Below are 22,876 nucleotides of genomic sequence, written 5' to 3'. Positions count from 1 at the left end.
GCAATTAGAGAACAGCTACTAAGAGGGATTTTATAGCTACTGGCTGGCTGTCCATAAAAGGGAGCTCCCCCAACCTTCATTTATCACAGGAGTAATACTATTCACCTTGGGAAAGCACTTGGAAATCCTCAGAGGGAGAGTGCTTTAACTGCAAAGTATTAATTACAGAGATGAACTAACAACTCCAGAGGGCACCAGAGCCGGTCCCCTATGGATACTGCTGAGGGAAAAACTTCCAGCACTGGTGTACGTGGCGAGCACACACACCTAATATGGAATGGACATGAGCAACCACTCGAACAACTTAGGGTTCCCCCCACACAATTGCATATATTGCAATATAGCTGTATCTGTACATAACAGTGAAATATGGACAGATGGCTAAAGACAGATAGTATTAAGAACAAAGGATCAGTGATGAGAAGGGTAAGAGTACATGGGCAGCTGGTAAATCTGGAAGGGGGTATGCAATAAGAAAAGTTTGAGAACCTCTGCCCTAACATAAAACCATATATACTCAACTCCCCTTTCCCCCACCAAGCCCCTCCTCCCTAAAACACTACCAGAACAAAACACTCTACTGCATGTTTCTCCCTTCAAGGAGAGAATGAGAGAACAAACACATGACAGATGTGTTGTTACATGGCTTAATGAACTACTGGAAGACACTCATACACTACCTTGTTAAGTGTGGTACAAGAACCTATCCAGAACAAAACAGAGTCTTCTCCCATTTTTGCATTTGATTTCCCTCCATCCCTTGGGGTATTTCATCTGCCTGCCTTAGAGTTTAGCTCTTCAAGCCAAGGTCTTTTTCTACAAATTCATTAACGTATATGTTTTGGGTGTTTAGTTAGTACAATGCATACAAGGTGTCCAATAAAATGAACACACATTGTGGAACTTATAGGTATGTCATACAGAGTGAAATTAACTCTATGATGGAGAACCCAGATGGCTCAGTTCTTCAAAAACCACTCCAGCAATAAACGAAGAAGAGTCAGGATCTGAAATTTACAATCCAAAAAATTCAAAAACACCCCCCTCTCCACCATGAAAACCACATCTGTCCATCATAGACCCTTCTTTCCCTTGTCAGTGTGAGGGTCTGTGGGCTGGGAGCAGTTGTGATGTTTCTGCAGTTCCTGAGAGTTCCCCCCAGATAGAACAGCCTTCATCTTAGAATACTATTCTTGCATTCCCTGCTCTTTTCTCTGAGTGGAGGACAGGTAACAGCTGAGAGATGGTCTCAGTCATGAGGGAACTATTTTGGTTGCTGCTGCCTGAAAATTGCTATTAGTTGAAAAAATAGTGATGCAAGTTGGGAGCACTGAATTTCTGCTCTGCTTGGCATTGCTGGAGCAGAAGACCGGATAGGTGGGCAGAAGGAACGGCACTAACTCTGGAGCCTTGGGCCAAATCTGAACTGGCTCTGGTATTTGCAGAGAGGCACAGCACATGCTTGGGGAGGTTAAGAGCTAGAATAAAGTTGTACATGCAACTTTAAAATAAAATGCTTAAGGACAGTTTTTAAAAATCAGTTTGAACAGAAGTTTCCTATTGGTGTTTAAATGAGAAAAAAATCACATTTAATATTGAAAAGGTTTTATTCTAGTCAGTATAAAACTGTACCTTTCATTTCACTTTATATAAAAGATGACAAAAAAAATCTGTATTCAGACAAATATACAGCTCACATCCAAAATGTAGTCTTTTTATATTAGTATATGATATCTAGAAACAATTCATCTTACTCTGTCCCCCAACAATATATGTGCAATGATTAAAATGTATCCCACCAGGCAACAGAGAGCTGCCTAAGCAAATGACATCAGTTCATTGGAATATTGCTCTCTGAACATGACTATATTCAAGTTGATTGAAGATTTCCTCTTCTGTTTCTGGAGTGAGCTGGATATTATCTTTGATTGGAGACAATGGGTCTGATGACTTTTTACAAGACGGGAGCTTTTCAGAGTCTCTGCAAAAAAGAAGACAAGCAACCATGTACAATTATGCACATTGCATTTTCTAATCACAGGACTATAATATGTATGCAAGTATGAAGAAATAGAGGAATGAGCACAAGGTTGGAATTCAGGAAGCCCAGAGTTTTAATCCCAATTCTGCCACTGATTTGCTGAATACATTGGGCAAGTTACTTCAACTCTCTGCTCCAGCTGTCCTCGGAGGAAAAAGAAAAGTTACTTATCGTACAGTAACTAGAGTTCTTGGAGATGTGTTGTCCATATATATTCCACTCTTGGTGTCCATGGACCTGCGCACTTCAGATCAGAGTCTTTTGGCCCACAGTGTCTGTTGGGTTCATGCATCCACCTTAATTGTCCTTGTGCTCCAGTACCAAGGGCATAAAGGATGGAGCTGGTCCAACTGCAACTCAATTCCTTCACCACAACAGAATCCAGATGGACTCCATACTAGTGAAGGAGGAGGGCGGGTCATGGAATACATATAGACAACATGTCAAATAACTCCATTTACTGTAATGCAAGTAGCCTTTCTTCCTTTGAGTGCTTATCCAAATGTATTTACCAGCGGTGATTTGGTGTGAAAGTGGTGTACATTCGGAGTCTACTTAAACAAAAGATTGTGAATCAGTTCTGACAAAAGTTCTCACCACATCTACCAAGAAGTAGTGTTTATTGACAGTAGGGACTGAACCTCGAGTAGTTGCTTAGCAGATGTCTGACAGGGGTATGCTTTGCAAGGAGGCTGCAGAAAGTGCCGGAGTGAGCCCTTATCTGAGCTGGGGGAGCTAAACTAACTAATTTGTAACAGAACTCAACACCACTTGGATAGTCTCTGTGCTGATGTCTGACCCCTCATTCTGTCGGCCAATGCTACAAATAACTTACGGGATGATCAAAAGGATTTGGGCCTTTGCAAATTAAAGGATAGGGCCCTATAAACGTGCCCTACAAGTACAAAGCCTAGTATTCTCCTTTATTAGAATGTGGTTTAGGGAGGAATATTGGCAGATGGTTTAAATGGAAGTCCATAACTACTTTTGATAAGAACCGTGACCACTGGGACCTGCGGGTGGCCGTGCCTGTGGACGGTCAACGTAAACAAAATGTCTCACGGCCCGCCAGCAGATTACCCTGATGAGCGGCATCCCAAAGGTTGCCTATCCCTGTAGTACTGCATTATATGAAAGCACACTAGGGAACTCTGTGCACGCACCAGCGGGCTCTACACTGACACTGGGAGAAAAAAGGCAATGTCTCTATGGACATGAGACAAGTGGGAATGTTTTTCCACTGTGTGCCTGCACATACAGTGATAAAAAAACCCAAAACTTCCTTCTCACACCTTCAGGGTATATTGAGAGTACAGAAATACTGTTATTTCTCCTCAGAACTCCAAAGGGGCTAGGGAGAAAACCAGGGCGGGGGGAGGAGAGAATCAATTGTTATAGTAAAGAGTTAAAGCAACTCACCTTCTAAATTGGAAGTTTTTCCAGAGATCACTGATTGTGACCTGCAGTCCTGGATTATTTTCAGCATTGTGATGATTTTTCTTCTGTGTACTTAGTAGTTTCTTGCTTAACCCACTGACTTTAGCTGGCATCAGTGGCTTGAGTTTTGTCACAACATGTGACCTTACAAAATTGGATCTATGCAAACCAGGAACCTGTAGGTATAAATACTAAATCATTATAAAGCTCTGGCAGAAATGATCATGAGCAAACACTATGAGCTTTATTACACAAGGGTTAAAATAAATAAAATTGTTTTGCTGGAGAATGTAAATAGTGTTTGCTTGTGCATACAGAAAGGCACTCAACTTGCTTTGAGGACATCAAGAGATGGAGAATCCACCCCTTCCCTTGCTAGTTAATCACCCTCACTATTAAAAATTTCTGCCTAATATCTCATTTGTTATATATATATATATATATATTTATTTCTAATTGCTGCCTTATCTTGCTACTGAACCATGGACTTTTAGCCAAAGTCCCCCCCCTTTCTCCATTGTGAATCATATACCTTTTGGTCATCTAATAAAAACTCTTCTTAACTCTCAATTTTTCCTAATAAATTTTCCTCAGCTTTGGGATATTAGCCCTTTTGAAGCAGCAAGTACATATATTTTTTGGGTGGAACTGTCCTCTGTCTATTTTGAATATAATTAGGGCATGATAACTGGTCCCTACACAACCACTCACTTCCAGTCCAGTGATTGATTAATCTTTATCCTTCATAATGATGTCCAAAGTAGTTCTTCTCAAACTGAGGGAAATACCTTGTGTGTTAGAAAACCACCTATTTTTAGAAACTAATGATGTTTTATTAGTGTCAGACAAATGAATTACTGAATGTTATGCTTGTGACAAAGCAATGAAAATAATTTAAACCTTTGAGCACTAGGATTTTTGGAATTCTTCTATAACAACTTTCTTTTTTCCTCAATTCTTTCACTTTCATTTGAGTTCTGTATCAAAAATACACAAATCTGATGAGTCCTATACAATGATAATTTAGTATTCACAAGGGAGGAATATGCAAACTGTTCAAGAGACTGATATTCAGGACTACATATATGTAATTACATACTAATAAACTGTATTAAAGTTATTCAGGTTGCTAAGTCATGTGGCAAACAAAGGTATTAGAAGACGGGTGCAAGAATATTTTATAATAAGTAGGGTTAGGCAACCTAAATACAGGTGTTTCTAGCAGCTCACCCGTTCCTCAAGGCTGCTACATAAATTCCCTGGATCTGCTTCTTTCCAAAGAATTTTGAAGTCAGTGTGAAGTAAAGTATATTTTACTCCTTCTTTTGCTGGGTCTAAATTAGCCTTTTTTAATCTAAAAATGTCCACTGTTGCTACCGCTCCATCACCAATAGCAAAAAGTGGTAATGCCATTGTAGAAAGAGCTCCAAGATCCTAGAGAGCCAGTTAATAGATATCTATCTATCCATCTATCTCCATAATGACAATGCATGGATTAAATCTGAAATTAAAATCACCAAGCCAGAACATATACATTGTGGAATTGGAAGGTATCAGGGATTCTCAGTTTGCCCATCCAGAAGATTACACCCCCCGCCCCAAAAAAAAAAATCAATAAAAATTGTTTTTAAACAACAAGGATGCAAAATTGCTTTGAAAAAAGTATAACAATGGTGTTATAGAAACTTTACTTTCAGCCCAATCGCAGCAGAATAATGGTAATATCTTAACACCCTCATAATGGGACTGATCCTGAATTTATGAAAGAGTTTTACACCAGACTCATCCTCATTAATTAGGCTTTGTCTCTGTTCACTGATCAGTAAAACATTACTGTACCAATACCAAGGGACCCTGAGTTTCCTGAAACTTTTGGATATGTTAAATCAAAGGTATTTATATGGCTTCTGCACAATCTTTAATGCATTTATCCTCACAACAGCCCTGAGACACAAGGAAATATTACTGCCCCTGTTCTACAGATGGGAAACTGAGGCACAGAGATTAAGTGACTTGCCCAAGGTCACACAGGAAATCAGGGAGAACGGAGTTGAACCCAGATCTTCCAACTCCCAGGCTAGTGTCCTAACCATTCCACAATCCGCCCTCTCCTCAAAGAGCCATATGTCATTCTAATGAAAAGTACACATCAACATTCTTGGAAAAAAGCAAGAAATAGACTACAGAATAATTCAGAAGGAAAGGAAAAGTTAAAATTTCTTTACATGGAAAGCAACCCAATAACCACAAGGTGTCACTATTATTACAATGAGTGCATTCAGCACTGCTGTGGTGCACAGATACTTGTGATTTTTTTATATTTATAAAACAGTTACTTGCTAAAAATTAGTGAAAACTAAGGCTATGTCTACTCTAGCCGAAGATACCTTGTGAGTACTTTTCTGGCTGGGGTGGGGGGTGTGCGGGGGAAGAAAAACATACATCTCAGTAAAACCAGGCAAAGATCTGTTGCTTGTTTATTCATTTACAATGTAGCTATAATTTGTAATGAGCACAGGAACGTAATGTTCTTTAAACCAGTTAAAATCTTAGAAGTGTCCTGGACTTTAGTGAAGGAACACGGTTAAAAGAAATGTGGTTAAAATCCCACAGCAAACCATGGGCATGTTAATGGTTCTAACCAGGGTTTATAACCAGGTCCCCTGTTTCAGTTGTATTTGTAGTGTGAATGAGCACCAGGAATGACAAATTAGAGAAGTGCTGTCATGCCTTCTCTGGTTATTATATACTCGTGCCTGAAACCCAACCTGACTAAAGTCTTACAATGAGTGAGTGTAGTGGTTTATCCAAGACGTCGATCTTCAAAATTCAATGGATCATATATTAAAATTAAAGAAATGTTATACCTTGCTCCTTAGCAGTGTAGGCTTCCTTTCAGTACATACGGTGGAAAACGGGGGAGAGCTCTGAGAACTTGAATCATCACCTTGCTCTAGTCTGCAGTCAGATTCCTTTGGGACAAAAAAAAATATTTTACATCATTTAGATTTTAAAACTGGCTTTTTCATAACATAAAACAATTTACATATTATGTATGTGTGTACACACACACACACACACACACATTCAGTTTACAACATTTTAAAAGCTTCCCTGAGAGCCTCTGCTTGTTTTCACTGAGCAGTACTGTGTAAGCATATGCACATTGAAAGGGACTTCTTCAGTGATTGGTAAAAGCAGATTCAGAAATCTAAAGGCATTAGTCATCTTAATTTTACTCTTTTCATGAGCAGCAATGGAAAAACTGAAAATATAAACTAAAACTAGGAATTATTTTTGGGAAGTTTTATAGCCTGCGTAATAGAGGTCAGACTAGATCACAATGGTCCCTCCTGGCTTAGAATCTGAGAATCCATGAAAATAAAAGGACTGATTCAAAGAGCCAAATGTCAAACTAATGTGCCAATCCATGCTCTACAGACACTTCCACCATACAGACAAGTAGCTTTTGTCATTAGAAATTAACGTATTCATAGGGTATTATTTTGAAGAGGAGAGTCAGATGGATAAATACTGTAATTAATGTGACCTGTTTGCAAACGCCTCAGACAGTACTGAAAATATTACCCTAAACCCTGATGAATTAGCCCACATTACCAGTACAGCTGAATTGAAACAAAGCTAATTTTCTTACTTCTGCATCTGAGTCTTTGTTAGACACCTGCGATATTCTTGAGAAGTCCAAGCTACTTTCGGATAGCTCACTAGACCCTTGAGACTGCGAAGAACACTCAGTTTCCAGTAAGGGGGAGGATTCTTCATCTGACTCATCACCTGCTGCATTGCTGACAGTATGTAATCTAGATATCTCACAACCCTGGGACGCCATTTGATTGTTTCTCTGTCGGTGAAACCGCTGTAACAGCAGCACGCCAGGAGATGGGCTGGGTGTCCCAGGACTCTCTCCAAGGCTTCCAGACCAACCGAAACAACTTCTCTGTGTTTCCACAGGGGATGATGAGATAGTTCTTGTAAATTTCCCAGTCTCTAAACACTGAGGAACAAGATCTTCTGTTATACTTTTAGTTTCCTGGGCCTGACGATCCAACTCAACATCCTGTGATGGTTGGGCTGTTTCATTCTTTGTTGTACAAGCAATTGTATTTGTGGCATGGCAGAAGAACCTAACATACATAAAAATGATAGATACAAGGGATAAGGAGGTGTGGAAAAAAAAAATCAATTTTGCAAATGAAAATGTCATTTTCACAATCACAGCCATTTTGTTTTGGAAGTACTATTTACAGCTTTATAGGTTCTAGCTCAATGGAAGCAGCAGCAATACCAGTCGCTGTCTACCCTTTCAGTCATCCTATTGGAACTACACTAATCTGCATTTTGAGGAGATGCCCCAGTGAGGTTTGCAAACAAGTAAGGCCACTGAGGCATCATACTCCTCTCAGATTAACAGGTCTACCTCCTCTCTCATTCCCCAACAATACTGGGTAAGCTGTAAGATGGAGCTACTGACAGCCACCCCCATTCTTAGCTGGACCTGCCACCCTAGTGCTGCAGAGATAGTGGGGATAGGCAGACTAACTGCTTTTGTGGTTAAAACATGAGGCTGAGACTTTGGTTTGATTCCCAACTTTGTCACAGACTTGTGTGTGACCGTGGTCAAGTCACTAGGACCTCAACCCTGCAAATATTTATGTACATGCTTAACTCTGAAGATGTGAATAGACCCATTGACTTCACTGGGACTACTCATGCTTAAAGTTATGCACATGCGTAAATGTTTTCAGGGGTAGGGCCTTAATCTTTCTATGCTACACTTCTCTACTTGTAAAATGAGAATAATACTTCTCTAATGCCCTGTGAGATATGATGATATCATTAATGAATGAAAGTAGCTCAGACAGTTTGGTAATAGGAGCCATATACATACTTAAACTGGATGGATAATTTTGTAGGAGATTACTACAGAAGTGAGCTAGAATTCATCCAGCCCTTTCAACTTTGGCAGTTACTACTAGGGACTGCTGCCATAGCCTCATTTAAGCTCTCTCTGACACCGAGCTCCACCTTGGGGGAAAACAACTGGCAAACCCTGGGGTTTCTGGGGTGAGATGTCAAAGCTGGATGCTGTGCAATTCTAGCTCTTGTACAGCCTAGTAGAACCACAGGACCTCACGGATATACTCGTTAAGAGCTTTTTCTAAAACATGCTCTCCAACATTTAAGTGCAGTAATACAATTTATAAGTTAAAATGGTTTGCTTTGATATCAATTATGCATAACAGAGGCACAGAAAATGAGAGGACTCTTTGCAAAGCTCAGAATCAAGTAGGTTGTGAATATGCTCTTCCTTGATGAATTTGTTCTATCCCTGGTATAACACTGCAGCTATTTTTAGAATTGCTATTGCATAATCTGGAAATTAAATACCATCAATTGCTAATAAACTTTTATATCTATATTGTATTATAGCATGGAAGACTGATAAAAGAAAAATAATTCTGTTTTACAGCAGTCTTGTCGTACTCTGCAGTTACAGTCAAAACCAGACACTTAACTATATGCCCCTAGTAAATTAGGCCGACTTCCTTCTTTTCCAGGATTAACAGGAAGCAATAACCATACAAATAAGCAAGAAAGCCCAGCATTAGATGTGTAATGCCAGTTCACTGCAGCCTCACATTGTCTACTTTAAGAAATACATGCAAGCAGATACAAACAAGCCTCAAAGTCAGACTGACTAGGCTCTGGATGTAGCCTGCATCCATGAAACTTGGTTGGGAGACTTTAGAATCCTTGTGTTGTCCCACTTTATATCCTCCTAAACTACTCAGCAGACTACAAGCCGATGGAAGACAAGAGAGGAAGTTGGATTGGCGTCAATATTCTATTAACCTCACCTATAAAAACACAATCTTAAAATGAAGGAATTTAAACAATACGAAACCAAAGTCAACTGGGATTTTCCACTCTTCTACAGAATCTCACAGACCAATCAATTCATAAAAAAAGAGCGGAAACACATTCAAATAACATTGCAGCACTAAGTGCAGTTAATACACATCACAGTCTTCACACTAAGTTCAGTGCTTAAGGAGGCCGCATGGTTCAGTAAATAGGACACTGGATTAAGTGTCAGGAGACCTGGGTTCTACTCCTGGTTTCACTCCTCATCTGCTGTTTGACCTTGGGGAAGTCACTTCACCTTTTGTTCAATGGTTTCTGCTCCCACCTTTTGTACATCTACTGATGTTGTAAGTTCTTTGGGTGTGAGAACCATCTCTCGCTATGTGTTTGTACCATGCCTAACACAAGGGGTCTCTGATCTCCATTGGGGTCTTGAAGCACTATTGTAATACACATAGTGAACAGTAAAAATAGGAAAATTGCAGTGTTAAATTCTTAGTATTCCATAAGAATTTAATCTTGACATTTTAATATTATATTACTCATTAAAATGGTGATTTAAACATGCCTGCTTCTAGTCCCTGGAACAACAACAATAGCACTGCTCTCTTCATTTTTCCTCTGAAGAAAGGAAGCAAATTTGTTCCTGACTTTAGGTTGGGTGTTTGAGCTCTCTTTATTGAAAGAGTCCCCCGAAGCATGAATCAATGACACTGCAGAGAGACACTTCTGTGGCTCGCCATCTCCACTGTTTTCTTTCTTGGGCTTTTTCGCTTTTGAAAATGAATATTGACTCAACAGGTCTCCATCCGACAACTCTTCTAAATAGAAAGAATACAGTTCTCATTAAGTTTAATATCACTGTAGAAATGCCCAGTAGAATGAACTCTCCCAGCTGGTAAGAAATGAGTTGAATTGAGCGTTATGCCATTTACCATTGTAACAAACCTGAAATGCTGTTAATTTCCGAATGGTGTAGACATTTAGGAGATTATGGTCTTTAACACAAATGTTGGCCAGTAAATTTATACTTGTCTAGTGCATATTCTTACAAATAACTCACTACAAAGTGGCCTGTTTCACAAATCATATTAGGATAAAATTCCAAAATTACTACTACTCCTCATTTATAAAAACACTGCAAATGCAGAGTATTTTCTCAGAGTAAGAAGCATTACCTGCTTCATTGATTACATAAAGGGAGAGAGATGGGGACAACAGTTTAGAAAAAGGAGGGCACGGGGAAACTATTAGTGAGGAAAACAAGGTAGAAAGGATCACTGAAAGAAATGGTACTGAAGAGAAAAAGAGGTCATGTGCTTGGATAACAAATACTGAAAGCCTGTTCCAAGCATGACAGGGGGTCTAAAACCAGGAAAGGGACAAAGTGATCAACAGAGACTGCACTGAGAGAAGCATATGGAGCTAAGGAGGGCTGAGATTTAAACAGGGCAAAAATATATAAGGCCTTGAAAGAGATTAGGATCTTGAGTTTGAAACAGTAAGCAAAAACAGGCCAGTGAAAAGATGCAAGAAGTGGAGAGTAAATCTACCTAGGAAGCAGAATTTTTAATAACCCAGAGAGGAGAGGGAAGAATGTCACAGTAGTCAAGACAAGAAGTGACAAAAGCTTAGCAGAGGCATGGATAGAAAGAGGCTGAAGCTGTGATAAATGAGGGGGCGAGGGTGTGCGTGTGTGTGTAAGCCCTTTTATATACACCCTGCCAGCCAGTAACTATAAAATCCCTCTTAGTAGCTGTTCTCTAATTGCTCTACCTTTAAAGGGTTAAAAAGTCTCACTGCTATGCATAGGTAAAAGGAAGTAAGTGGGCACCTCGTCAAAAGAGCCAATGGGAATGCTAGAACTTTTTAAAATTGAAACAAGACTCCCCTTTTGTCTATCTGTGGTTCTCCAGAGGGAGAGACAGACAGGGCAGAGCTATGCTGTAAGAAACTTGGGGCCAGGTATGAAAAATCCCAGATGCTTTTGTTTCATTTGCAACCTTTAAGCTGGACCTCAAGAAAGCTATTCTTGATGCTTAATCCTTGTAGTTACTTTTTTCAAAATCTAGCAATAGCTTGAGTTTTCAGACTTTTTTTTTTTTAAATAAAATTTACCTTTTTTCTGTGTCCTAAGAGGTTTGTGCACGTTTAATTAGCTGGTGGCAACAGCTGATTTCCTTTGTTTTCCTTTCTTGGCTCTTCCCAGGCGGGAGGTGGTGGTGGTGAAATGGCTTGAGGGTACCCCACAGGAAGGAATTCCCAAGTGTGCCCTCCTGGGTTCTTAAAGGGGTTCTGCACTTGGATGGTGGCAGCATTTACCAATCCAAGGTCACAGAAAAGCTGTAACCTTGGGAGTTTAATACAAGCCTGGAGTGGCCAGTATTAATTTTTAGAGCCCTTGCAGGCCCCGACCTTCTGCACTCGAAATGCCAGAGTAGGGAATCAGCGTTGACAGAAGCTGAGGAGACAACTCCACTGAAGACACCAGATAGACCACGCAGAGTAAGAACAGAGAAGTGCTATTTTCACTTAGCTAGCAATAGCTTATTAGTTACCTTGGTAAGGGTAGCTTCAGTGGAATAGAGAGCAGAAGCCAGATTGAAGAATAACGGGAAAATTGGAAGACAGAGAAAAATTCCCAAGGCAGTGGGAATAGACAGAATGCTCAAGGAACTTGGAGATGGAAAGTAAGGAGTAGCAGCATATATAATATTTTTGAGAACTCCTCTGCATGAATCCCACCCTGTGATTGGTGGGGTATTTTCTAGTGCCTTATGAGCCATTATAAAAACAAACAAAAAACAAACATATCATTTGAAATAGATTTTTAAAAATAATTTTAAGCAATGTAATTAAAAATGTGGCAGGATGAGATTTCTAATGAAATGGCTTAACTTTTGAAAATACAAAAGCAAATCAGATGAAACCAAAATATTACTGACAAGCATATAACCATAACTCCAATTGTTACTTAGTTTTAGTATTTTGTCTCCTTCGTCTTGCAACACGTTTAAACACACACTTAAAATTCTTCATATAAAAATATACTGGAGATGGAATTCTCAACCTCAAGTCTTCAACTCAACTGAAAAACTTTTTTCCCTTTCTGACCTGATAATTTTTGTGTAAAGACACATACCACTTCTTGATCTTTTGACTAGGAGTTCCTTGCTTGGAAGTTTCAGGCCTTTGATACTAATTATCTTCTCAATGCCTTTGGTAGTCGATTTCTCTAGCACACGCGTGGTACATGTGGTAATGTCTGTATTATGACCAGACTTGTAGTTTCTGCTCCAAATGCTGTTTACACAGTTTGGCTTCTGACTAGCAGCTCTATCATTCCAGCCACGACTTCTTGGCCGTGAAGGCTACAAAACAATAAAAAGAAGAGAAAAAAACAAAAACGTGTTGGAGAGAAAGTTATTCAGCCTAGGATTCCCTACTTTAGTGTATCAGGATGATTTGACATTTATACAGCAGCTATGACAGACATATGTGCTCTTCATTCACATTTTCAAATACTTTCCATATAAATTAATTTTTGTGTTGCCACATCCTTTTCCCTTCAGTGAGGTGTGATTGACTGCTAGTCTAAGACAGATATAAAGAAGCAGCACAATGAAAACAATTTTAATTTCTGTTAGAAAAACAATTAATTTGAGGAAATATTTTTATTGAGTTAAATACAGTAAATGTGACATCCCAATAATTTTTAGAATTATATTTGAACTAGTTACTTCCATAGGTAGGCCTTTAATTAATCCTTTCTGAACCAATATGGAAATAGATGTTAGAAAGTCAGATGGTTTGAAGCAGTTTAAGATTTTTAGTTTGTGCAGGACAACTAGAAGTATGGAGACTTAAGTAATACTCCAAGTAAAGTGATGCTGTCTTTCCTCTCTGGACACCTAGGTACAAATTTTGCACAGGATAAAAATAAGTGCAGGGATTCTAGTGTAATCCTCAGAATACATACAGCCAAGTCATAAAAAACACTAAAAATGTGGCCCAATAATATCTGCTGAAGAGTTTCCCAGGACTGGGAAAGGGGCATCTCAGGTGAGGAAGGAAGAGCATTGGCAGTACCTTGGAGAAAAGTTGACAAAATGCCATTTTCTTTCCACTACTGTTAGTCCTTCACTTCCACAAGCAATACATTTCTACATCAAAATGAAGACTATAAACAGATTTATTTTTGCATATGCCCAATATATGACTTTCCCGTCATTTACTCAGACCAGGTGATTCTGGCCATCCTATGTCAGCTGCAGATGTCACATGACAAAAGATGCCAATGAGGATTATCTCTTCTGGATGTTCTAACCAATCCATTTCCTTGTCCCTTTACCATCCCTTGTAAACTGAAGTAGTATGTTTTCTTTGACCAAACCAAGGTCAGTGAACCCTTTTTCAGCATTTATGGTGTGCAAGTGCCATTTCAAGATTTTTGCACCACAACCAAGAACCTTAATGAAGGGATTGGAAATTCCTGGTATATTCAGGTCTTGACTAGCACCAGAAAAGCTTGACTTTGCTATCTCACCAACAATTAGAGCAAAGAACTACAGTTATGCACACAATAGAAAGCTGGAAACATTATAAAGCAGATTCTAGCTCTGGCAGTGCATAAAACAATGCACCTTAAAACGACATCACTTGATTTACTTACTATCTTCCCCTTATAACTTCAATTGTAAAATATTTCCAACAGCTACCATCACAAGAATTGGTATATTTAAAAAGGGTTTTATTTAGGGCTGTCGATTAATCACAGTTAACTCACGCAATTAACTAAAAAAAATCGTGATTAATCACACTGTTAAACAATAGAATATCAATTGCAATTTATTAAATATTTTGGATGTTTTTTCTACATTTTCAATTATATTGATTTCTATTACAACACAGAATACAAAGTGTACAGTGCTCAGTTTATATTATTTATTACAAATATTTGCACTGAGCCATACTATTATTCCAGACTCCTTATATACTATATACAACTGTCAGAACACCAAACCAGCTTATGCTCCTTGACACAGCTGTAGGTAACATTCAGCCATACTTTCCCTTGCAATTCCAAAGGTATGTCAAAATCCTATGTTGAATGTTTTAAAAACGTTACCTGTGAAGCCTCAGGGTTGTAGTCATCAATTTGTTCCATTGTATCGATATCTTTATTGCCAAGAGCAATTTGAAAAGCAGTATCATCACCAATATGTCTAAGTCAATCAAATTAAGGGGATATATATCTGAATATTTGTATTATAAATACAAAATAGTGTGATAAATTACAACTCCTACTCTAATTTCTATATTAAAATAGGTTATAAGAATAATCAAAAAAGTTAGTGTCCAAAGAAGAATATATATTGCTGCACACACTGCTCTCCCCTGACCTCATTCAGTAGCAGCACCTGGCAGTCCCGGAGTGTACGGGTAAGTCACAAAACAGTCGAGGGGGAAAAAAAAAAAAAAAAAAAGTAGTTAGTCACTACTAGGGAGAGCCGGCAGGAGAAACAGTGGTGGCCCAAGAAAATGAAAGTCTCTGTCAGTCACTCCCCACAACAGCTTGGCAGGTGTTTCAAAGTTGGGAAGTAGTTCTTAATGACTCCCTCCCTTCATACTTGATTTCTTATTCCACCATGCTGGGAGTTATAAGAGGAAGGCAGAGGATGGGGAAATGCCCTGCTCTCACAGGTAAATAATCCCCAGACAGGTTAGGACCCTTCCTGCCTGTGTTGATGGGAAAGTTACAATGTTCATTATCTTAACACCACCCACTGTAGTCACTGTCTCAAAGAAGTAAAGACAGTTTTTTAAAAAAAAATTAATTCAGTCTAAAGTTAAGCCAAGGAACATTTTCTTTAAAAAGCATATTTGTGGTTTTAGAACCAATGGTATTTCCAATTACTGGAAGTTTTTTCCTTCTGATGAGCGCAATACTTTAAAAAGTTAAAGGAAGCCAGATTTACTAACTTTTGGTAGGCTGACTAATCAAACAAAAGCCTCCTGTACAATAATGGAGAAAATTACAAAGGAAAGGAAGAGAGGAGGCCCATTATGCCACACCATTTCCCCCATAATATGCCAGTGCACAAAGGATACCGCCCTGCATAAAGTAGTGTTTCTGGATCAACGTTGTCATCATAAGCATTCAGAGGAACAAGCTTCCTCTTGACTGGGTCAAAAACCAATTGATAAAGGAAAGTATTATTGGCTCGAATAAATCCCTCTATGTACTCTTCCGATACAGTTATATTCATCTTCAGGTACTGCCCAATTTTCTTAATAACCTGTCAACAACAACAAAAATGTTGCTTTCTTGTCACTAACAGCCAAAAGAGATGCAATACCATGCACATCTTCAAAAGCATTATTCCTGAGGAGATACTCTGTGACTATATGGAATGTTGTTTTGAGCAGAGGGCAGAAGGAGTGGGTGGAACACAGTAGAACAGCCTTCCCAGAAACATATATAGAGACAATTTTATATCCAAATATCCTAGAAGAAGTACTCTGTCACTACATTGAAAGCTGCTGTTAGCACAGTGGAGAAGCAACGGGTGGAGGAGGAATGTAATAGAACAGCCTTCACACAAACATGTATATATGGACAAATTGTGTGACTGACACACACACACACACACACACTTTAAATTAGCAAACAAAAATCTACATTTAGTGACATTTAAGGTTGCGGCAGGACACATTCTATCCATTCAAAACCTTAAAAACAGGGAAGTAAGAAGTTAACAGAGAGGGACTTGTGCGTTCCTTTCCATGTTCATATTCCCTGCCACACTATTAATAACACGCTCCAACCCTCTATAAGGCTTTCATTTCCATCTCTAACAGATACCATTAGTAATATATACCCCATCTTCATTAAGGTTTTGCATTAGAGTGCGAGTTTGATGAAGCTGAGGTATAACTAAATTTATCCTTTATTCTGGTTCACTCTCCTCTCTTCCACCTTCCAATACACAAAGCTAAAAATATTAAATACAACAAAAGGCAGGCTCTTAAGCTTTCAGAAATCCTTTGCTAGTTATTTTTAATCATCAAGAATACTGACTAATATTTAAATAGATATAGATATATAGATATAGATGATATAGATATATAATCTATCTATCTATAGGAGAAACTATTTAAATATTAAAATAGTTATATATTAAATATTAGTTTCTCATATATATTTAATATTTAAACAGTTATATATATTATATATATATAATATATATAACTGTTTAAATATTAAATATATATGAGAAACTAATATTTAATATAAACAGTTATATATAACTATTTAAATATTAAATAAATCATATACATGATTTAGGTACTTTTTTGGTGGTTCCTGTAAAGTCACTCATTGGTAGTTAAGTTCTGAGACAAGTTTCTTGAGAAGGATGCATTTCAGTATATGGGCAAAATTTACCCTCAAAAAACCCTCATGTTTTTCAGTTTAGAACACCAAACAAACAGGTGAGGCAATGAACATATTTTGGAAGTATGTTTTCTGCATTCATTCCAATTACTTTCACGATAACTCACTGCAATGAGAAATCTGAATGATGTTTCACACACTGTTGGATCAGTATGCTTATTGCTCAGTCACTGTAAATCATATTTACAGCTGAAATATGAGATATTAGCAAACAACAGCTTTTCAGGTGCAAATTTCACTATTTAACTAAGCTAGGTATACTTAGTTTTGTTTGTTTTTTTTTAAATACTGGTTTGCCTAAACAGTGGAAACTGAGATTAAACAATGGAAAATCTACAAGATTTCCTTCTGATATTAAGAAAGCTTGATGAGCAAGTCAAACATGTGCTACCAATAAATTTGTGAATTAAAGAAAAATAGCACTTCTTAAAACCTCCAAGATTCACATCCAGCAGAACACTTAAGCAAATGAATAGTTCAGCTGAAGTTAACAGAACTTTGGTTTGCTAGAATAGGACTACTTTGCCTTCAAAATAACATTGTGAGGTTCCATGCTTATCATTCCTTAAGAATTCTCTTCTTCCATAATTGCCCATACGAAATTAATATATAAATATGAAGAAAATACAATTCCAAGCTAAATCTATTCTCTGGATCTCTCAACGTGCCAGGTTTGCTTTAGGTATAAGCTCTGTGGGAAAGAACTGTCTTCATTTTTACGTCTTGTAGTGTCAAACACATTCTTTGCCCATGATAATGATGAAAAAATAAGCAGACATGACTTTGAATACACGTAGGGAGCAGAATAAGAAGGTGCCACTTCTTCCACAGAAGAACCACATTTTAGGTAGTTGAATCTGGCACAGTCTGAAACCAATTTAAAAGTTGTGGGCTGGTTGTCTGGGAATGTGACACAAGGAGTAAATAAATGATAGCATGAAGGACAGTCCTTTAGGTTTTGAAAAATCTGTCCACATGCACTATATATTCTTGAAGAATCAGAATAAGTCAGCATTCGTTTTATTTAGGTGTTGAGACACAGTGCTCCAATGCTTAAGCTGTTACACTGTTTTATTAATGAAACACACCATTCTCCAACATCAGTGAAATATTTCCTTTGATAGTCTCATCAAAATAAAGGTAGTTAAGGAGAACACCCTTCATGATATCCAACCCCTCAGATTTTTTCAATAAAATGTCAGTCATATATAAAGGCTTTAGAAATCCTAAAATACAAATCTGAGCATACATTACCTTAATAATATCAGGATTACTGGCTAGTTTTAATAGCTTGCATGCCTTAGCTAACCCAATTCCATGAAGTGATGGAAGGTAGTCACAACCAGAAAGAATGCACATGTAACGGAATTTCTCTTCAGTAAATACATCCCCAAGCTGTTTACACTTTCCTAGTCGAGCCTGATCGATCTCGAGTCCATTTCCAAACTTGTCAATTTTCAGAAACACCTTGAAATAAGAGAGCAAGTGGTAACATTAATTCTCATCTCATTGTATTTTATGCACATTGGTGAACTAAATTGTTTCCCCTCCTCAAACATTTATTCCATTATTAGCGTGTGATGTTCGCCTTGCCTGTTGCACTTGCTTTCAGAAGACTAAATTCTAGAAGGCACAGTGTTGCCTGCCAGAAACTCCACAGCCAGCAGAGGAAGTACGTGTTAGTATGTGTTTTGAAAGGAGCCAAGGAACAAAAGACAGCCTGCTACACAGGTCTTCTGCAAAAAGGATGGGATAGGATATTCTAGGATGGGTTGTAAGAGTCAGTGTTGTGGCAAAAAGTTGTGTGTAGGCTTCCTAATCCAGCAGAAGCGTCTGAGCATACATCTATTTGCAGATTCCTGCTTCTAGAATATGGACACGCATTAATACTGTAATTATTGGGGGTTTGTTGTTTTTTGTTTGTTTCAGTTCATATTCCAGAATATGAGCATCTTTGGTGCAGGTGTTTTGCTTTATCTGTTTGGAAATCATGTACTACATTGTGGGCACTACTAAAAATAAATATTTATTAGTTTGTGGCACTTAATGGAGAATCAACAAGATTGAATTTGATCCTTAATTTCTGTGTCTCAGTTTCCCTATCTGTGACAAGACAATAACTGTACTTACATACTTCACAAGTGTGTATGGACAATTAGTTTGTACAGTGCTTTGAAGATGCAAAGTGAGATGTAAGGGCTATTTATATTTTTCATTACCTTTTTACACCCAAAAGCCAGAAGATCTGAGTCCTCTGTAATTATAGCTTGTACTATGCCAGTCTTATTAAGATAGGCCAACTGAGCATCAGCTTCATATGGAGCAACAACACAATCAACTCCTTGGGCATGGGCAGCCTGTACACAAACAACAATGTAAAGAGAACAATGTAAGAACTCAATACTACTATTATTGAACTGCAGCAGCATCTAGGCTTCAGTCAGATTTAGGTCTTATTTTGCTAGGCATTAGGAATACAATTTTCAAAAGTGCTTCAGTGTCTTAACATTCTGCATTTTCAAAAATGACTTAAGTACTTAGGAGCTAAGTCTCATTGACTGTCAATGACACTTAGGCTCCTAAGTCACTTTTGAAAATGGAAGTTAAGCGGTTTTGAAAATTTTACCCTGTGTAAGCATATAGTAACAACAGTCAATACTACAAACAAACAAACCAACCTTACAGTCTGAAACCCCAATCTTGCAAATCACTGTGTTGGGACACTTCCCATTGAAATCAAAGCGCCTACACGCCATTTGAAGGATCTAGCCATAACATTTTTAAAATAAATGATTTCAATTTAAAAACAAACATTTGTTTATAAATAACATTTCCTACATTGGCCTCCATCACTATCCACACTCATTGGATCTGACCACAACTGTTTATGCTTCCAGTCCAACCATATTTTCTGCTCAAAGAAAGAACATCTGGACAAATATAAGACTGATGAAACTCTTCTGTGACTGAGAATTTCAAAGATTATTTCCTGGGCCATTTTTTAAGTGATCATAATTTTCCTATATATAGTTGTTTGCTAACTATTAAAAATATAAAACTGTACTATTTCCTCCCTGTCATTTATTTATACCAGTGATACTCGGACTGAGGTTCCCGAGCCACAAGTGGCTCTTTAATGAGTCTCCTGCTGCTTTTTGCAGCACATGATATTAAAACACAGTATGATTTAATTATTAACCAGTCTAAGTTATTAACCAATCAGGATGCTTTTACTCTGTTATTAACCAATTGTAGTTGATAAAATAATACTTAGTCATTTTGCTGTGAGAATAATAAGATTTCCCGTGTCATACTGTTTAGATATGAATTAGTACTATAGTAAATGAAACAATGAATTCACATGACGGTGGCTATTTTGGGTAATACTGATTGCGAATTTGGTTCCCGAAGCACTGAGGTCTGAGTATCACTGATTTATGCTAAATGTCAGATGTGAGAGGATATTCAATGGTTTAGTTAAAATTGCAAAGATATCTGTGAATGACTGTCACGTGCCAATTAAAAGAAGTCTGGCATAATGAAAAGCAGAGCTGAATATAGTAGATTTATCTGTCTGCTGTGCTGAACAGCCAAAAATGTGCCTAGCACATATATCAGCACATCTTGTACGATTATATGTTGAGAGACAAGTTTCATGTAAATATGGGCAAGGAAAAGCAATGAGCAAGATATAAACATAGTAGAGAAGCTGCCAACAAAGACTGTCAATGTCATTTGTAAACCTACAATAGAAATAATTAACAATATAAAATAATTACTTACTTTGATAACTTCATGAGCCATAGCATGGGTAACATTAACACTGCGCCCAAAACAGTCTCTGGCTTCTGATAACTTCCCCTCACGAAGTAATTGTTTCCCCTTCAGAAGATTAGCCTGTCGTTTCCTGCAGGTAACAAAAAAACCCACCTCCCTCAACATATTATTGTTCCACATTTACATAGTACCATAGTTTGCGTGACACTTCATGAAGGATTAAGATGGACATGTTTTCTTCTCCAAAAAGGTCATAAACTATGTTACACAAATTAAGAACATGAAGATATGAAAGGGCATAGGAAAAAGGGGTGCAGGCAGATACAAATAATGACAAGTCATTTTGTAGGAATGCTTATAAATAGTAATACATTGATGCAGAGATTGAGGAAGAAGCAAGCAGCACAGGAGTTGAGATGAACAGAAGAAGTGGGTTTTGAAGATGGTTTCAAAGAAGAATTAAAATGTTTGACACAAGAGGTTTGGGAGAGAGTCCTTGTTTTTGTGGATACAGACTAACACGGCTACCCCCGATACTTGAGAGTTGCCTTTCCTCCCAGATTGAGTCCAATACCACAAATTGACTATTTTCCAGGTTGAGGAGGCAAAGACCTCATGGGATTTAAAACTCTTTGGGGCCAGGACCATCTGTTTGTTCTGCATTTGAACAGCACCTAGCACAGGGGTGTGCACACTTTTTGGCCTGAGGGCCACATTGGGGTTCCGAAAGTGTATGGAGGGCCAGTGTAGTGTATTAAATTGCTCCCCGTAGCAATGTGCTACTTATGGTGTACTACTTACGGCTGCCAGTCCGTAATATATGTGATATATGTGCCAGTCCGTAAGTAGCACATTCCTATGGGGAGCAATTTAATACACTACACCTGGCGGCTCCTGCACCCATGCTGCCCGTCAGCTTGCAGCCCCGCCACCCAGAGCGCTGGCGGCAAGGCGAGCTGAGGCTGCGGCCTGCAGGGGAAGGGCCAGGGGCTAATCTTCCCGGCCGGGAGCTCAAGAGCCGGGCAGGACGGTCCCACAGGCCAGATGTGGCCCTGCAGGCTGTAGTTTACCCACCTCTGGTCTAGCACAATGGGGTTCTGGTCCATGACTACAGCTCCTAGACACTACCAGAGTGCAAATCAATAATGAGAATAGCTAACCTAGCAATATTTGCAAAAATTTAGGACAAAACGTAATGACATCAGCTCACAAGATACCAGCATTATCAAATCAGAATCTGAACTCAAAACCCACGCCTGAATCAAATCTTAATGTAATGCAGATTGAATAATGACCCGTTGACCCATCACTAATAATTAAGGCTAAGTTTTAGTCACAGGTATTTTTAGTAAAAGTCACGGACAGGTCACGGGCAGTAAACAAAAATTCACAGGCCCATGACCTGTCCGTGACTTTTACTAAAAATGCCCCTGACTAAAACTGGGATGGGATGGGAGGGAATTGGGGGGGACGCCGCAGGTAGTGAGGAAGGAGGGTGCAGCCTGAGGAAGCGCCACGGGTGCTGGGGATGGAGGCGCAGCCCGACGGGATGCTGCTGCTGCTGGGGAGGGAGGCGCAGGTGCAGGGGTGTGAGTCGCAGCCCAGGGAGCGCTGAGGGTGATGGGAAGGGGGTGCAGCCCGGGGAAGCTACGTAGGGGGTGAGTGGGGGGCCCAGGTGCTGGGTGGGAATTGCAGCCCAGAAGGGGGAAGGGGGAGAGGGAAGAACAGGTGCTGGGATTGGTGGGGCTGGGGCAGGCTCCGGCTCCCTACCCAGGTCCTGGGAAGCGGTGGCCCTAGCTCCACATGCTGTCTCTACTCCGCCCCAAGCCCCGGTTCTGCAGCTCCCATTCACTGGGAACCACGGCAAATGGGAGCTGTGGGGGCGATGCCTGGCTGCTGGCAGAGGCAGCATGTGGAGCTAGAGGAACTGAGCCCTGCCTAGCTAAGCAGCAGTCCCAACCCCAAGCCCCCCAACACCAAACTCCTGCTGCAGGGGTCTCCGAGACTGCCCCAGCAACAGCCAGTGCAACTGACCCAGGGGCTGCCCGAGCCTCACGGAGCTGCTGCAGAAATCATGGAGGTCACGGAAAGTCACGGAATCTGTGACTTCTGTGACAAACACAGAGCCTTACTAATAATCATCAACTACCTGTACTGGCAACAAACTAATTCTACAGTTCTGATCTCATTGGACAAACCAGAGGTACAACTACAGAAGGTGTTTCATATTACAAATTACTGAGAAGCTATTGCTCAGAAGATCTGCTTCTCTCCCCTCC

At 39.2% G+C, this 22,876-nt stretch overlaps 1 protein-coding gene across 2 annotated transcripts in view; it reads right to left on the bottom strand.

Annotated features, from left to right (window-relative positions):
- Positions 1–1,617: 1,617 nt before the first annotated feature.
- The window catches only part of EXO1 (exonuclease 1), a 28,938-nt gene continuing 7,679 nt past the window's right edge, over positions 1,618–22,876 (bottom strand). For both annotated transcript variants that reach the window (XM_045011880.1, XM_045011881.1), the window contains exons 4-14: positions 20,604–20,727; positions 19,040–19,177; positions 18,075–18,287; positions 15,476–15,663; positions 14,493–14,589; positions 12,507–12,735; positions 9,933–10,185; positions 7,134–7,623; positions 6,346–6,450; positions 3,461–3,654; positions 1,618–1,981 (exon numbers count right to left, since the gene is read on the bottom strand). In XM_045011880.1, the coding sequence (XP_044867815.1) occupies positions 1,837–1,981; positions 3,461–3,654; positions 6,346–6,450; positions 7,134–7,623; positions 9,933–10,185; positions 12,507–12,735; positions 14,493–14,589; positions 15,476–15,663; positions 18,075–18,287; positions 19,040–19,177; positions 20,604–20,727 (2,176 nt within the window). In that variant the 3' untranslated portion in view covers positions 1,618–1,836. The remainder of the gene's footprint in view (positions 1,982–3,460; positions 3,655–6,345; positions 6,451–7,133; positions 7,624–9,932; positions 10,186–12,506; positions 12,736–14,492; positions 14,590–15,475; positions 15,664–18,074; positions 18,288–19,039; positions 19,178–20,603; positions 20,728–22,876) is intronic.

The sequence above is a fragment of the Mauremys mutica genome, chromosome 3 (assembly GCF_020497125.1).
Source record: "Mauremys mutica isolate MM-2020 ecotype Southern chromosome 3, ASM2049712v1, whole genome shotgun sequence".
Classification (NCBI taxonomy): Eukaryota; Metazoa; Chordata; order Testudines; family Geoemydidae; genus Mauremys; species Mauremys mutica.
This window is presented reverse-complemented; position numbering and strand designations above follow the sequence as displayed.